Raw genomic sequence first — 14,360 nt, forward strand, 5'->3', positions numbered from 1 at the left:
TGCACACATCTCAGGAGGGATTTTGTCCCACTCCTTTGCAGATCTTCTCCAAGTCATTAAGGTTTCGAGGCTGACGTTTGGCAACTCGAACCTTCAGCTCCCTCCACAGATTTTCTATGGGATTAAGGTCTGGAGACTGGCTAGGCCACTCCAGGACCTTAATGTGCTTCTTCTTGAGCCACTCCTTTGTTGCCTTGGCCGTGTGTTTTGGGTCATTTTCATGCTGGAATACCCATCCACGACCCATTTTCAATGCCCTGGCTGAGGGAAGAAGGTTCTCACCCAAGATTTGACGGTACATGGCCCCGTCCATTGTCCCTTTGATGCGGTGAAGTTGTCCTGTCCCCTTAGCAGAAAAACACCCCCAAAGCATAATGTTTCCAACTCCATGTTTGACGGTGGGGATGGTATTCTTGGGGGCAGCATTCCTCCTCATAGGCAGCATTCCTCCTCCTCCAAACACGGCGAGTTGAGTTGATGCCAAAGAGCTCCATTTTAGTCTCATCTGACCACAACACTTTCACCCAGTTGTCCTCTGAATCATTCAAACTTCAGATGGGCATGTATATGTGCTTTCTTGAGCAGGGGGACCTTGCGGGCGCTGCAGGATTTCAGTCCTTCACGGCATAGTGTGTTACCAATTGTTTTCTTGGTGACTATGGTCCCAGCTGCCTTGAGATCATTGACAAGATCCTCCCATGTAGTTCTGGGCTGATTCCTCACCGTTCTCATGATCATTGCAACTCCACGAGGTGAGATCTTGCATGGAGCCCCAGGCCGAGGGAGATTGACAGTTATTTTGTGTTTCTTCCATTTGCGAATAATCGCACCAACTGTTGTCACCTTCTCACCAAGCTGCTTGGCGATGGTCTTGTAGCCCATTCCAGCCTTGTGTAGGTCTACAATCTTGTCCCTGACATCCTTGGAGAGCTCTTTGGTCTTGGCCATGGTGGAGAGTTTGGAATCTGATTGATTGATTGCTTCTGTGGACAGGTGTCTTTTATACAGGTAACAAAATGAGATTAGGAGCACTCCCTTTAAGAGTGTGCTCCTAATCTCAGCTCGTTACCTGTATAAAAGACACCTGGGAGCCAGAAATCTTTTTGATTGAGAGGGGTCCAAATACTTATTTCCCTCATTAAAATGCAAATCAATTTATAACATTTTTGACATGCGTTTTTCAGGATTTCTTTGTTGTTATTCTGTCTCTCACTGTTCAAATAAACCTACCATTAAAATTATAGACTGATCATTTCTTTGTCAGTGGGCAAACGTACAAAATCAGCAGGGGATCAAATACTTTTTTCCCTCACTGTATTAAATTGTGCATATATTAGAAGTAGTTTATGGTGCATTATATTAGTTTTTTGATCGAGGCATGCGTTTTTTTCCCCCAGTCCATTGACAAATTTGAATTAATTCTACAAAACACTGTCAGCTCAACCGGAGGCTTGTTGTTTGCAGGTTCTGAGCGTAGAAGTCACCCACAAAGTCAGGACCTGTCAAGACGAATCTGTAGTTCAACAAGGCATGTTGTACCGCAGACCATCCATGCGTGTCCCGGCTGCGTCTTGGGGTCGCCTGCGTCCAAGAGTCTACTTAGGGGCTACTTGGGACCCAATCACAATGTCTGTATTGTAGCTCGTAACATTATTTGGTTATGAAAGCTGTGTTAACAAATAAAAACACGTAACCAAAAATCTCCCTGCGAATTAGGGATGTTTGTGTTTTATTTTGTAAGTTTAACATAATTGCCTGGGGAAGGGGGGGAATATGCATAACTTGAAGCATTAATAACATTGCATGGACAAAATCAAATCAAAAGGACCCTTCCAAGACTTGTGTTGCTGCTGCAGGGATTATGGGGCTATAGTTGGTAGTATATTGACCACTTTTGGTGTGGGTATATCTTGAAGACAAGTCAAATTGACAACTAGTGGGACATTTTGCCTGTAGATGAGAAAGAAGCTGTGCCAATTGTGCACTAATGCAAAAATGCCACACTAAATTATGTCTAAATAGAAGCTAAATAATGAACCAACGTTTCTTTCAACAGGGGACCAATCAACATTCAGTAATCAATTGTATATTATTACGCACTAATAAGGCATTCATTAAGCCAAGTAGCCAACTAACATCACGCTGTGTACCCAAATAGAGAGCCCTCTACACAACAGACAAGGTGTGTCTGAAATGGCACCCCATTCCCTAATATAATGCACTACTTTTGACCAGGGCTGCCATTTCCTACACAGCCAGGGAGAAAGAAAGATAGATACTGTGTGGGGGGGGGGACTTAGCCTGATTAAACCAGACTGAACACTGCACTCAATGGTAGTCAATGGTGAGTGCAGCATTCAGTCTGGTTCAACCAGGCTAGAGGGAATATAGCACTTTAAAAGCTTTATACAAAGACCGCTTCAGGGGCCTATTATAATCAGAGTAGAGAAAACAATGAAATTGGCATAAAATAATTACAAGTAGCCATCTGATACTGTAGATTCTAGATGAATGACACTGCTTAGTGATCAATAAATATAATTTCTTCATCCAAGAACTGAACTAAAATGTAGGTGGGGACATGCTATTTACACCATAAACACGTGGTGCGTGAGAACAACATTTTGGACAGTATGTCCATGCCATTATTACTCAAGTATTCAAAATGCCCTTCTAAGGCTGGTCAGTGGACTGATGGGATTGGTACGAAAAGAATATAACATGATCTGAAAACCTTTACCCTTCCCTCTAGGCCTATATCCCTCTTCATAATGACTATTCACTCTGGGGTAGTAAGTCTTCACCCTGCATCACACACCCACCTTCATCCAAAACAGACAACTTTCCCACCACTCATATTATTCTCCATTCCCACAATGGAGGGCATTAAGTCAGAATGTGCATCCAAAATGGCAACCTGTTCCCTATATAGAGTGCACTACTTTTGACCAGGGCCCTGGTCAAAACTTGTGACAATGCACTATACAGGGAATAGGGTGCCATTTCAGACGCAAACCAAACAGATACAGTGTAATTAAATCACACGGTAAAAACCAAAGATGCAGTCGATCGTCTCAAAGCTGTTTTATACTGAAAAACACAGCAGCGGCACCAGACACCAAACTCAGCCATTAAGGATAGTTTCACTTGTACATTACTGAGGCTGGAATATGGAAGGAAAGAGAGGATTGAGGGAGGCAGAAGGAGAGGAGAAAGGGAGGGGGGGGGCCTTGAGTGTTCCTCTGGGAAAAGTTAAATGCTTTAGGAATAGTTCATCTTTTCCTGGTGAGATATAATGGAGAGAATGGTATAGATAGAATGATAGAGAAAAGTGAGAGAAGAGCGAGATAAATCACATGTGGATCCTCCTTTCTCTTTTAGACTGTAGGCCTACAACAGGAGCAGGTGGTTGTGTGTCCTTGTGTTCTGTGTTGTCCGCCCCCTTGTGTGTGTGTGTGTGTGTGTGTGTGTGTGTGTGTGTGTGTGGTTCTTGCTGTAGTGGTTTAGGTTCCTGAAGGTGAAGAGGATGGGGATGTTCTTGCTGGGTTGCTGTAATGCAGGAGTGAGGCTGGGGTCAAGGGGGACGGAGATGGTGAGTTCAGACTGCGACTGGGAGTCAGAGGTCAATCACTTGGTAGGGGGGATGTAGGGCTCCAGGAGTTGCATTGAGAAGGTGTTCACTTTTTCGGCTCCCCGTACCTCGTGGGGCAGCAGCGGTAACTTGATTATGTGGAAATCTTCATATAGATCCTCCATCTGGGACAGAATAAAGGTTAGGGGTTAGGACACCATTGTAGGGGGCAGAGCACGTGGTGACAGACAACTGCCATTGACAACATGAAGACTACTAGCCGTGCTTTACCTGGTCCAGGTACTTGGACTGGATCTTGTGGCGGGCCTCGCACATCTTGCATGGCCGGTCTGAGTCGGGGAACACCAGCTGGTTGACGATAATGTTGTGCGTGTCGATGCGACACTTAGCCAGCTCCTGGATCAGCCGCTCCGTCTCGTACAAGGACAGGAACTCGGCGATGCACACACAGATAAACGTTGTTTGTTCCTATGAGGGAGTGTGGGGAGGGGCGGAGAGAGGCGTCAAACAAGTAGAGACATATTCACTATATGGACTCCAAAAACTGTAATTAACACACAATACTCAAATAACTCCACATAGTGAAGTAGAGTGGTTATCAATCAAATGAACATAATGCAGGTGTATATACACTGCACACACCACAATGTTTTCCTAGAGCGAAGATGTTAGGAGATTGTTAAGGAGATCGGTGTTGGTCTGACTTACAGGGTCTTTGAACTGCTCACTGACAGAGCGGATGACTGGTAGGGTCTCCTCCAGCTTAGAGGCCAGCTGGTCCGCGTTCATGTCTCCCAGACCCAGCATGTTACACATCTACGGGGGAGAAAGAGTGAGCGAGAACTAGAGAGAAGGATCATGTACAAGTGGCAACAATAAGAGAACTGATGCTACCGACACAGACAGCAACTCTGATCAATAAAAACAGAGCAACTAGAGCTTCATGCTTAACAAGGAAATAAAACAACAGTCAGTAGGCCTTACCTGTGAGATGAAGGGGCTGATCTGGTTCTTGATCTGCATGAGTCGTCCCAGGCCTCTCTCCACTATGGTGGGGAAGTTGAGCAGACGTAGCGTGTGGCCAGTGGGGGCAGTGTCGAACACCACCACAGAGAAGTTCATGCCTTTCACTAACCTGAATGGAGAGGAAAAGAGTATGACTGAGGAACACTGTGGAGTTTGTCAATATAACCTTATCAACCCTCTAGTTTCTAAGCTGTGGGCGGGGGGGGTTCTACTAAGCTGACACATAGATTTGTTTTAAGATGGTCACACCAAGGATCATTTAGCTATTTGATTAGGAATTTTAAGACCCCTTAAGGCAGGGTTTCCCAAACAGTTTTGTTTTTTTGCCCTAGAACTACACAACTGATTCAAATAATCAACTAATCATCAAGCTTTGAATCAGCTGTGTAGTGTTAGGGTAAAAACCACAACGTGCACGAGTTGGGGAAACCCTGCCTTAAGGGGTCTTAAAATTCCTAATCAAATAGCTAAATGATCCTTGGTGTGACCATCTTAAAACAAATCTATATGTTAGCTTAGTAGAACCCCCCTCCCCCCAGCTTAGAAACTAAACTGGTGCATCAAAGCTGGGACCAAGAGACTGAAAAACAGCTTCTACCTCAAGGACATCAGACTGTTAAACAGCCATCACTAACATTGAGTGGCTGCTACCAACATACTGAGTGAAATCTCTAGCCACTTTAATAAATTCAATGTAATAAATGTATCACTAGTCACTTTAAACAATGCCACTTTATATAATGATTACATACCCTACATTACTCATCTATATACTGTACTCTATAACATCTACTGCATCTTGCCTATGCCACATGGTCATCGCTCATCCATATATTTGTATGTACATATTCTTATTCATCCCTTTACACTTGTGTGTATGAGGTAGTTGTTGTGAAATTGTTCGATTACTTGTTAGATATTACTGCACTGTCGGAACTAGAAGCACAAGGATTTCGCTACACTCGCATTAACATCTGCTAACCATGTGTATGTGACCAATAAAATTAGATTTAGGAAACACTGCCTTAAGGTATCAAAAAAAAATATAAATACAAAAAAGATTTGATGAAACATTGAATTTGGCATTACTGCTATTAAACACATTGAATAAAGATCATTTTTTTGACTATACTAAGGAAGTTGGTTCTGAAGTGTATGTCCTATATCTGAGAGATATAAGAGAGATCTATTTTTATTTTAGGAAATAAACTATTTTTTTAAAATCCCGTACAGGGGACCTTCATACAAGTCTTGTGAGCGTCCTAGAGACATGTATGTGTTTGTGAGCAGCTCACCTTTCTACACAGTGGTCATATTAGTGTGTAGCCCAAACGGTTTGGACGCTACAGGCAGAAGAGGCAGTAACGACTTCAGATGAGTCCAGTGATACTTGTGGGGGTCGTAGAGCTAAATGGAGAACACCATCGTGTTCGTGAGACTCTCTTGTAGGCCAAACCGTTTGGACACTACAGACATATTCGTGAGAAGACCGACTTTCGGGATGTGTAATGGTCTGACTAACACCGCTCTAGCTCTGCCACCGCAAGTGCGGAAGGGCAATATCAGCAGATGCGGTGGATTGAGACTCAGCCCATGCAAAAAAAACATCTTTCATTTAAAACGGATGGATTTTGATGGGGATTTTTTGAAGTATGGCCGTGGAAATCGTAGGAAAAGGGTTAATTAAGCTAACCCAGACGTATGAATTTGATTCGGATGACAATAAAGCCCAATAATAGCAGCCCATCTAATTTCTACCACCACAAGTACAGACCAACAGCAACACTATCATCCATGGATATGGTGCATTCTATCACAGAAACTGAACATAACCAATGATTGACTGAATTTAAAGAACTTTAAAAACCACTCAAAGCATAATGTGTATCGATAACTGTGTGGAGAGCCATTAAGTGTTGACTTCATGACCTCTGTGTGTGTGTGTCTCCGTACCTCATGACCTCTGTGTGTGTGTGTGTGTCTCCGTACCTCATGACCTCTGCGTAGCTCATGGCCTCGTCGATGCCAGGGAAGGCGCTCATGGCCTCCTGCATCATCTTCTTGCCCATACTCAGCATGTTGTCCTCTTCAAAGAATTCATCTGGGAGCTCCGCCACACCCAGGCTGGGATCAATCTCCTGCAGGAGCGCACACACACACACACACACACACACAACACAGACAGAGGTCAGGGCAAGACACAGGAGGAAAGAGAAAATCTCCATCTTAGGGAAAAACAGGCTTTGCTTGCAGGATTTGTTTTTAATACTGATGGCTAGATTGTCTATTTCTATTGTGTATGTGAAACACAAACTATTGTGCGAATCAAGAGTTTACAGTCTTGCTTGTGTCATTCTCCAACAAAGCTTGCTGAATGTCACCCTCAAGTCAACATAAGCTCCTAAATCGACTTCTATGAATATATTGATGGTGAGGAGGTAGTCTGACAAACCAGCTCTTTGCCTCTACTCATTCTCAGAACCTAGTAAGAGAGTGCATACTGCAGAGAGCACATCACCAGTCTGTAGTGTAGACAGAAACAACTGGGGCAAAGAGACTAGGTCTAATGCTGACATACCATAGCAAAGAGGTTCTCGTAGCCCTTGACTTTTGTGGGCACCTTTGAGAACTTCTGGTCAAAGGCATCTGAGATGTTGTGGGCCGGGTCAGTGGAGATGATGAGCACACTGTCGCGCACCGCAGCCAGCTGTACAGCCAGACTGCAGCTGTGGTGGCAAAGGACAGACGGATACATTAGCACACATAGATAGAAATGTCATGAGCACAGACAGACAGATATGACCACAGACATGAAGACTAATAGGATGACACATGAGCACAGACAAACAAGACAGACAGTTACCTTTTTCAACCCTTCAGTTAGAAACATTGTTTACGTATGTATACATTACTACATTGGAAACATGATGTCTTCTCAATTAAATAAAAATCAGCTTCACATGAAACTGACAAATTTAACCACCGAATTTTGAAATTGGTGTTTGAAAGTGATGGTCCATGTTGAGCTGATGGTAGTGTCTAGCTAAAACTAGTTAGCTAGATAACGTTAGATAGACAGTTGAGTTTGCTAACAATGTAAAAGATTGTTCAGAACTCTGTAAAACTCGCTGGATTGCTAGCTAACGTAGTAAGTAATGACAGTCTTATGAATTTGACAGCTAGCTAACTAGTTAGCTACAGTTGCTAGCTGGCTAGCTATTGTTGTCATTTTAGCTTACCAGATAAATAGCTAACGTTAGATCACTGTTTCCCACTGAAATAAGAGCTACGCTGATGGTAAATGACTGTCAATAAAGAGACATTAATTGAACGTCGGGCTAGCGGTATTGAACAAGCTACGCTAGCTAGCTAGATATCTATACTTGGCTAGGGCTAGGCCATTCATTTTGCTAGTGACGTTAGCTAATAGTGACAAAGCACTATTTTGCATCAACCTACCTGCATGTTGTTTTGCCAACGCCACCTTTGCCTCCAACAAATATCCATTTCAGAGATTTCTGCTCTATAATGTTTTTCAATGTTGGTTCTAAAGGCTCCACATCGGGTGCATCTTCAAATTCTTCTTCCAACGAAGCTGCCATCGTGTGTGTACAGGTCAGAAAATGGGATGTACCAAATAATAAAAACAGCTGGGTAAAAAAAAAAAGCGACCCTCTTTTGGGCTATACCAAGGCTAAATAGTTTAGCGATCAAAATGTAAACATATTTTCAGCAAACAATCTAATCAAAAACCAAATTAAAAACACTCAATTTATAAGAAACAATAAAACAATGGATGGATATTGAGCAAGAAAGACACAGGAGGCCCATCTATTATGAATTGTTTTTAATCCACATCAGGAATAACAGTAAGAGGATACATTATAAGACATACAGCTGACTGGCCATGGGGTAGTTCTGACAAATGCTTGAAAAGCTGGTCCATCTTTAGCCCAGTCTAAATTGTTAGCTTTTTTTTGTTTCACTGAATTACCATTATTTGGCTGGGGTCCTCAAAGGGAAAACATGGGCCATGTGTGGACTTTGAGGAAAATGAGCGGGTATGTCTTTCAAATTCAAAAGACATAAAATACATAAACATGGAATAATAATGAAAATAATAAAATGTTTTAATATATTTATCTTTTTAAAATCTTCTGAATTTATAATAGACTAGACGCTGTGTTGCATATTGGGGCAATGTGTGGGCTGTACCTTGCTCAAGGTCACATAGAAATGTTTCACATTGTCGGTTTGGGGATTCGAATCAGCGACCTTTCGGTAACTGTCACAACACTCTAACCTTTAGGCTACTTGCCTTTCGCAATGCGGATTACACATTGGCCCTAAAACAAAGAAAAGGGGAATGGGGAAATCTTAAATTGCACCACCATCTAACACTGCACCTATACACTATCCCCCCAAATCCACCACCCCATCCCACTACTTTGGCCCTGAACGATCCTAAACCAGACCGTCGGCCTGGAAGGATGGAACCCCTTCTCTCAAAACTTCCTGTAGATCTTCTGCACTAAAATCTCTCACACCCAAATATTTCTCTGCTGCAACTACCACATATATCTTCTGTGATTTCCACTTCATCAGTGCAGTTGATCACCATGGCTATAAACACAAGACATCCAACCTTACTAAAACTCATTACATAGTCAAAAAAGTGAATTGTTAATACAGTAGTTTCCTTAAGATGGTTCATCATGGTAATGTCTTTGGTGGCCATAAAAAGTTTCAAGTTGATTGGCCACTGTGAAATGAATTTACAAAGGAAAATGTGTCCATTGATAAAGATTGATTTATCAATAACTCAGCCATCTTTTAACCAATCCCTTAGATTTTCTCAAACTAAGTTAAGAGACATGCCACATACCCATGTTATTTGAACTTCTGGTTCATGTGAATACGTTTTTCAAAGGCTTTCAAAAATGTTCAATATTGAGGAAAAATCGATCCTGACAGACCTTAGTCATTGATGCAAATTTGAGTCATGGATACATGAAGTGTTTGAAAGTAGGCGTTACTAAATAATTAGGAGGATCAACATAAGTGAGTGTATAAAAACCTAACAGCTAATTGGCCAGATTGGTTGCCACTCGAGACCTTTTTGTGTGGATGTTTTCTGCTTCCTTGTAACATTTTAGCTAAGCCTAACCATTTCCCCAACCTTAACCTCATTCTCCTAACCTGCCATGTTAATTATCCTAACCGGCTACGTTTATTCTCCTAACCTGCCTAGCTAAAATGTTACAAGGAAGTAGCAAGCAGCCACTGTTCTGAGGGCAAAAGGTGGTGAAACAACATTAGGAAGGTGTTCTTAATGTTTTGTCCACTAAGGGTATTTCTACAGCTACTGGATAACATGACTACACCAGATAATAGCATAGTAGGACTCAGATGAACATTGTGCAATCCAACAGACCACGTGGGTGCAGACATTCGCCAACTCAAGAATTAAAACATCCCAACAACAATCATCAGTAATAAAAATAGCATTTGTCCCAAATTGTACCCCATTCCCTACATACTGCACTACTTTTGACCAGAGCCCTATGACTGCACTAAATAGGGAAAAGGGTGCCATTTGGGACAAATCCATAGAGCTCCGCCGGTCCAGTCTTCGCTGGGGCTAGCCAGTCAAGTCAGGTAAACTAAATCAAATGTTTATTTTTAAGGCAATTTCAGCAGAAATGTTGCAGTTGGGGAGGTTCAAGTCCCATGGTAGAATGATGATTTATTGAGAAAGATGGGTTGATCTGTGGCTGTCAGAAGGGTGGAATTTATGAGTGTTGAAGTAAGTATATACAGAAATGTACAGGGCAAATGTTTGATGTCCTCCAATCAGGAGTGAGGGTGGGATGTGATTATTGTATGTTTTGCTTTTCGTTATTTATGCTTTGTGGTTTGGCTTCATGCCGTGAGCGCTGAGTGTGCTGGTCCTGGTATTTATGGGTGCACTCTCTTTCATGCCTGCCCGCGAGTCGGGCTTGGTTTTTCCCGCCCTTGGAGAATCCCTTTGGGCCGGGGTCTTGCCTTGTTAGCCCCTCGGGGAGGGTGGGGGCGAGCGCACCCTCTGACCAGAGCACCCACTGACCAGAGCACTCTCTGTGGGAGCGGACATTTGTATTGACTGTATTGTTGATTTAAAATAACACATACAAAAACTCTGGTAAACTATGAGAAAGACAGTCCATAGATACAGCACTGGGGTTCAATCCAGATAGCTCTGTACTGTACATAGCTACCAAGGAAAAATCAAATCAAATTTTATTTATCACATGCACCGAATACAATTTTACCTTACTGTAAAATGCTTGCTTACAAGCCCTTAACCAACAATGCAGTTAAGAAAAATATTTAGTAAATAAACAAAAGTAAAAAATAAAAGAGCAACAAAATAAAAATAAAGAGGCTATATACAGGGAGTGCTGGTACCAAGTCCAAAAAACAATAACAGATGTGACGCCCACAATGGCATAAAGAGGAGGGTCACAGTGTCTTGTCTTCCAGAAGTTAAGGAGTGATTTCATTTCCGGACAGATTCCAGGGAAAGTCAAAGTAATAGGGGGTTGGAGAAGAGTCTCAAGCCCTTTATGTCTGGTTAACGTTCTCCCAGTCCCCTTGCTCTGTTCTGCGGTAGTGCTGGGGCTGTCCTCCAGGGAAGACACTGTCTGAACTGGGGTGCTCCAGGAGGAACTGGATGGTGGACTTGATGTGCTGGACAAAGTGTGGTGGCTCAGCCGTAGGGGATGTGGATAGGTACTGGTTGGAGAAGAAAAAAACAGGGGAGTAACATATCACAGTGTGTATACTGATAACATACTATGCAACATTCATTGTATCACTGTTGACAGAAACAGGGACTATAACACATTAGAGGTTGTCAAGAAGGTTTTAAAGGGACATACAACTAAAGTTCTAGTGATTGTGGGATCAATATTAGTAATGTATCATTTTCTTACACCTTACCTTTAAGATGGTGTCATCGTCTTGCGACAGCCAGAAGGAAATATCCAGATTCGGGGACCACTTACATGGGCCTATCTTCACAACTCCTTTGTTCGAGTCATATATATCAGCCATCTGTGGAGATATATAACATTGTAATTATGACTGTCTGATGAAGTGTAGTTAGCAACTCACACAGGGTTCTATCCAGACAATCCACAAGCCATTCAATGTGTCATCTTTGATCTTTCTTTATATCAATCCTTCATGTAGTGTCAGAGATGAAGTGCAAGAGCATAGACAATATATCAGTAGACAGGAATTCTAGTTCTACTTGACGTCCAAATTAGAGCAGGCCCCAGCTAAAATTGCTGACAAATTTGCCAATCTGATGCATAGCGGCTCTATGACATCAACCTATTTAAGGTTCTATGCGCAAGTCTCTACCTGGCCCCCAGTGAATGTCCGTGCTGATCGCAGCTCCTCTGCGGGTCCTTTGTGAGGGAACGAGGCGGGGAACACCTCCCCCGTTTTAATATTTATACCTGCAGACACACAGTCAATGCCATACTATAAACTGTGTGCTACAAAAAGGTGAATTGATTTGCAGTGTAGATACAGTACAGTACCTATGCCATGCACACCCGGTCTGTGCGCTCCGTCCACTAAGACGTCATTCATCTCTGCAAATGGAAAAAAGAGAAAGAGCCTTGAGATAGGTAAGGGAGTTTTTCCTAGGGAGTTTTTCCTAGCCACCGTGCTTCTTTCACATGCATTGCTTGCTGTTTGGGGTTTTAGGCTGGGTTTCTGTACAGCACTTTGAGATATCAGCTGATGTACGAAGGGCTATATAAATAAATTTGATTTGATTTAGGGGCAGAGTCAGATATATAGAGAGTTGGCCCAATAAAGGTTTCTGTCTGAATGTTCTGAGAGCGCACACTTCCTCCTCCATAGCTGTTGCTAAGTGATAATTGACACTTCCGCGTTGTGCTGTTAATTTTGGATCGTTTTCAAAACCTATGAAGATGTCCACTGAAAGAAGATATGCAATTTGTGGACACCAACACAGTACAGACTTGGATACACCCCGAATGCAAATCAATAAAAACATTAAATTCGCTCTCCTGCTTTGCTTGTTTACAGGGGGTCGTTTCATAGTGAATTGTCGGAGACGCTCTCGTGTTGTTACATCACCAAAACGTCAAGAATAAAGGCGCTAACATGGCAGCCGTTCGAACATGGCCCCCGTGCTAACATGGCAGCCAAACTCTCTACATGTATAGCTCTGGGTAGTATAAAGAAAAACAGGCTGAGAGAGAATATAACAGAGCGTAAACCTGTGATGCAGCAGGTCTCTAGGTGAATATCCTCTTTCTGTCTCTGGAAGGCCGCTGCAAAACACAATAGAAGGGTTGTAGTTTTTCTATGCAGCCTGATAATGGTGTTGCTACTATGGCAGTTGCATTCAAACAGGAGGGAAGAGAAGGAGATTTACGTACACAATAGGTTAAGGCTGAGTTTGTGGGATGTCTTTGACTCATCATCAAATCCTCCAACGAGGTGGAGCTCCAGCCTGAAGGAAAAGAAGCAAGGGGACAATTACGTGTGTGTGTGTGTGTGTGTGTGTGTGTGTGTGTGTGTGTGTGTGTGTTTATCTCTTACCTGCCCTCCTTGGCAGGGTCCTTGCTCAAAGATGTGACTGCTTTCACGATGAGGGGAACCTCACTCCACGTGCTGGAGCCATCACAGTGAGCAAGGCAAGCAGCTCCACTTCCTACAAGATGGTACAAATGCAGACATTAAGAAGCTCATATCTTGATGCTATCATAGTATCTACAAACACACATTACATAGAGAACTGCAGTACCTGTGTGTCGCACCAGAACTAGGTGGCAGGTGGTTGCGTCATCAGAACCAAGGACAGCGACAGAGTCTGGGGAAACAGAGGGACACATTTCGTCATGGTCGTGGATACTGTGCAGAGGACTTTTAGCTACAATTTATCAGTGCAGAGGTAGCCTTTGGACGCAACAATATACTATGTTAAGCTATGCTGACCTATATTGATTTAACTATAGGTTTATACTCACTGTCCGCTGGTGTTGTGGCTGCAAACTCTCGTTGCTGTATGTATAGGAGGCACTTCGGGTCGACATCTACAACCGGCTTGGACCGAAATACTCGGGCGTTTTCCTATGGAATAAAATAATCAAATAAAATGTCAATATAGCATGAAGAGCAAGTGATATGTTACTTAATTGTGATTAATTCCAACAAGGACAACTTGCTTACGACATGACAGCTGCTAGTTTGCTTTGCTCACCTGTAAATAAAGGTTAAATAAAATAAATACAAATAGTTTGCTTGGCTAACTAGTCAACTCACCTGCAAATGCGGATATCTGGCGAACAAATCGACTGTCGAACCTGGTCGTTCGATTCTTCTATTTTGTATTAGCAAAGGCATTTCTTTCTACAATATAAATCTACCTAATATAATGTCATATTTATCTTCATGAAACATGAAAACTAGACCTATTACACAAGACAGACGGTTAGCTAGCTTGCACTTCCTAGATCCATTTTCTTCTTCTTTGGTAAGCTTTCTCCTCAAGAACGTCACTCACTGTCACAAGATGTATTACTGCCACCAACTGTACACATGTATTATTAGGGCATGAACGCTATAAAATGTAAATGTAGGCTACGCCGAATTCTCCATTTGCTCTACGCTCCTTTGACATGAAACGTGCATGTTGTTTATGTGGGGTTACGATCCA

At 42.6% G+C, this 14,360-nt stretch overlaps 2 protein-coding genes across 2 annotated transcripts; both read right to left on the reverse strand.

Moving 5' to 3' along the window:
- Nucleotides 1-1,700: 1,700 nt before the first annotated feature.
- Nucleotides 1,701-8,254, reverse strand: LOC106564561 (ATPase GET3). The gene is made up of 7 exons (XM_014130698.2): nt 8,078-8,254; nt 7,197-7,344; nt 6,608-6,756; nt 4,577-4,727; nt 4,301-4,408; nt 3,863-4,060; nt 1,701-3,756 (listed from the first exon to the last, which is right to left on the reverse strand). The coding sequence occupies exons 1-7, from the start codon at nt 8,218-8,220 to the stop codon at nt 3,628-3,630; spliced, it is 1,026 nt and encodes a 341-aa protein (XP_013986173.1). The 5' UTR covers nt 8,221-8,254; the 3' UTR covers nt 1,701-3,627.
- Nucleotides 8,255-10,835: 2,581 nt separating this feature from the next.
- On the reverse strand, nt 10,836-14,315 carry LOC106564562 (protein N-terminal asparagine amidohydrolase). The gene is made up of 10 exons (XM_045691117.1): nt 13,967-14,315; nt 13,672-13,774; nt 13,449-13,514; nt 13,244-13,355; nt 13,081-13,154; nt 12,919-12,972; nt 12,208-12,261; nt 12,026-12,123; nt 11,600-11,713; nt 10,836-11,392 (listed from the first exon to the last, which is right to left on the reverse strand). Exons 1-10 carry the CDS (start codon nt 14,045-14,047, stop codon nt 11,222-11,224), a joined length of 927 nt encoding a protein of 308 aa, XP_045547073.1. The 5' UTR covers nt 14,048-14,315; the 3' UTR covers nt 10,836-11,221.
- Between the last annotated feature and the right edge of the window lie 45 nt (nt 14,316-14,360).

Source organism: Salmo salar, chromosome ssa12 (assembly GCF_905237065.1).
Source record: "Salmo salar chromosome ssa12, Ssal_v3.1, whole genome shotgun sequence".
In the NCBI taxonomy this organism is placed as follows: domain Eukaryota; kingdom Metazoa; phylum Chordata; class Actinopteri; order Salmoniformes; family Salmonidae; genus Salmo; species Salmo salar.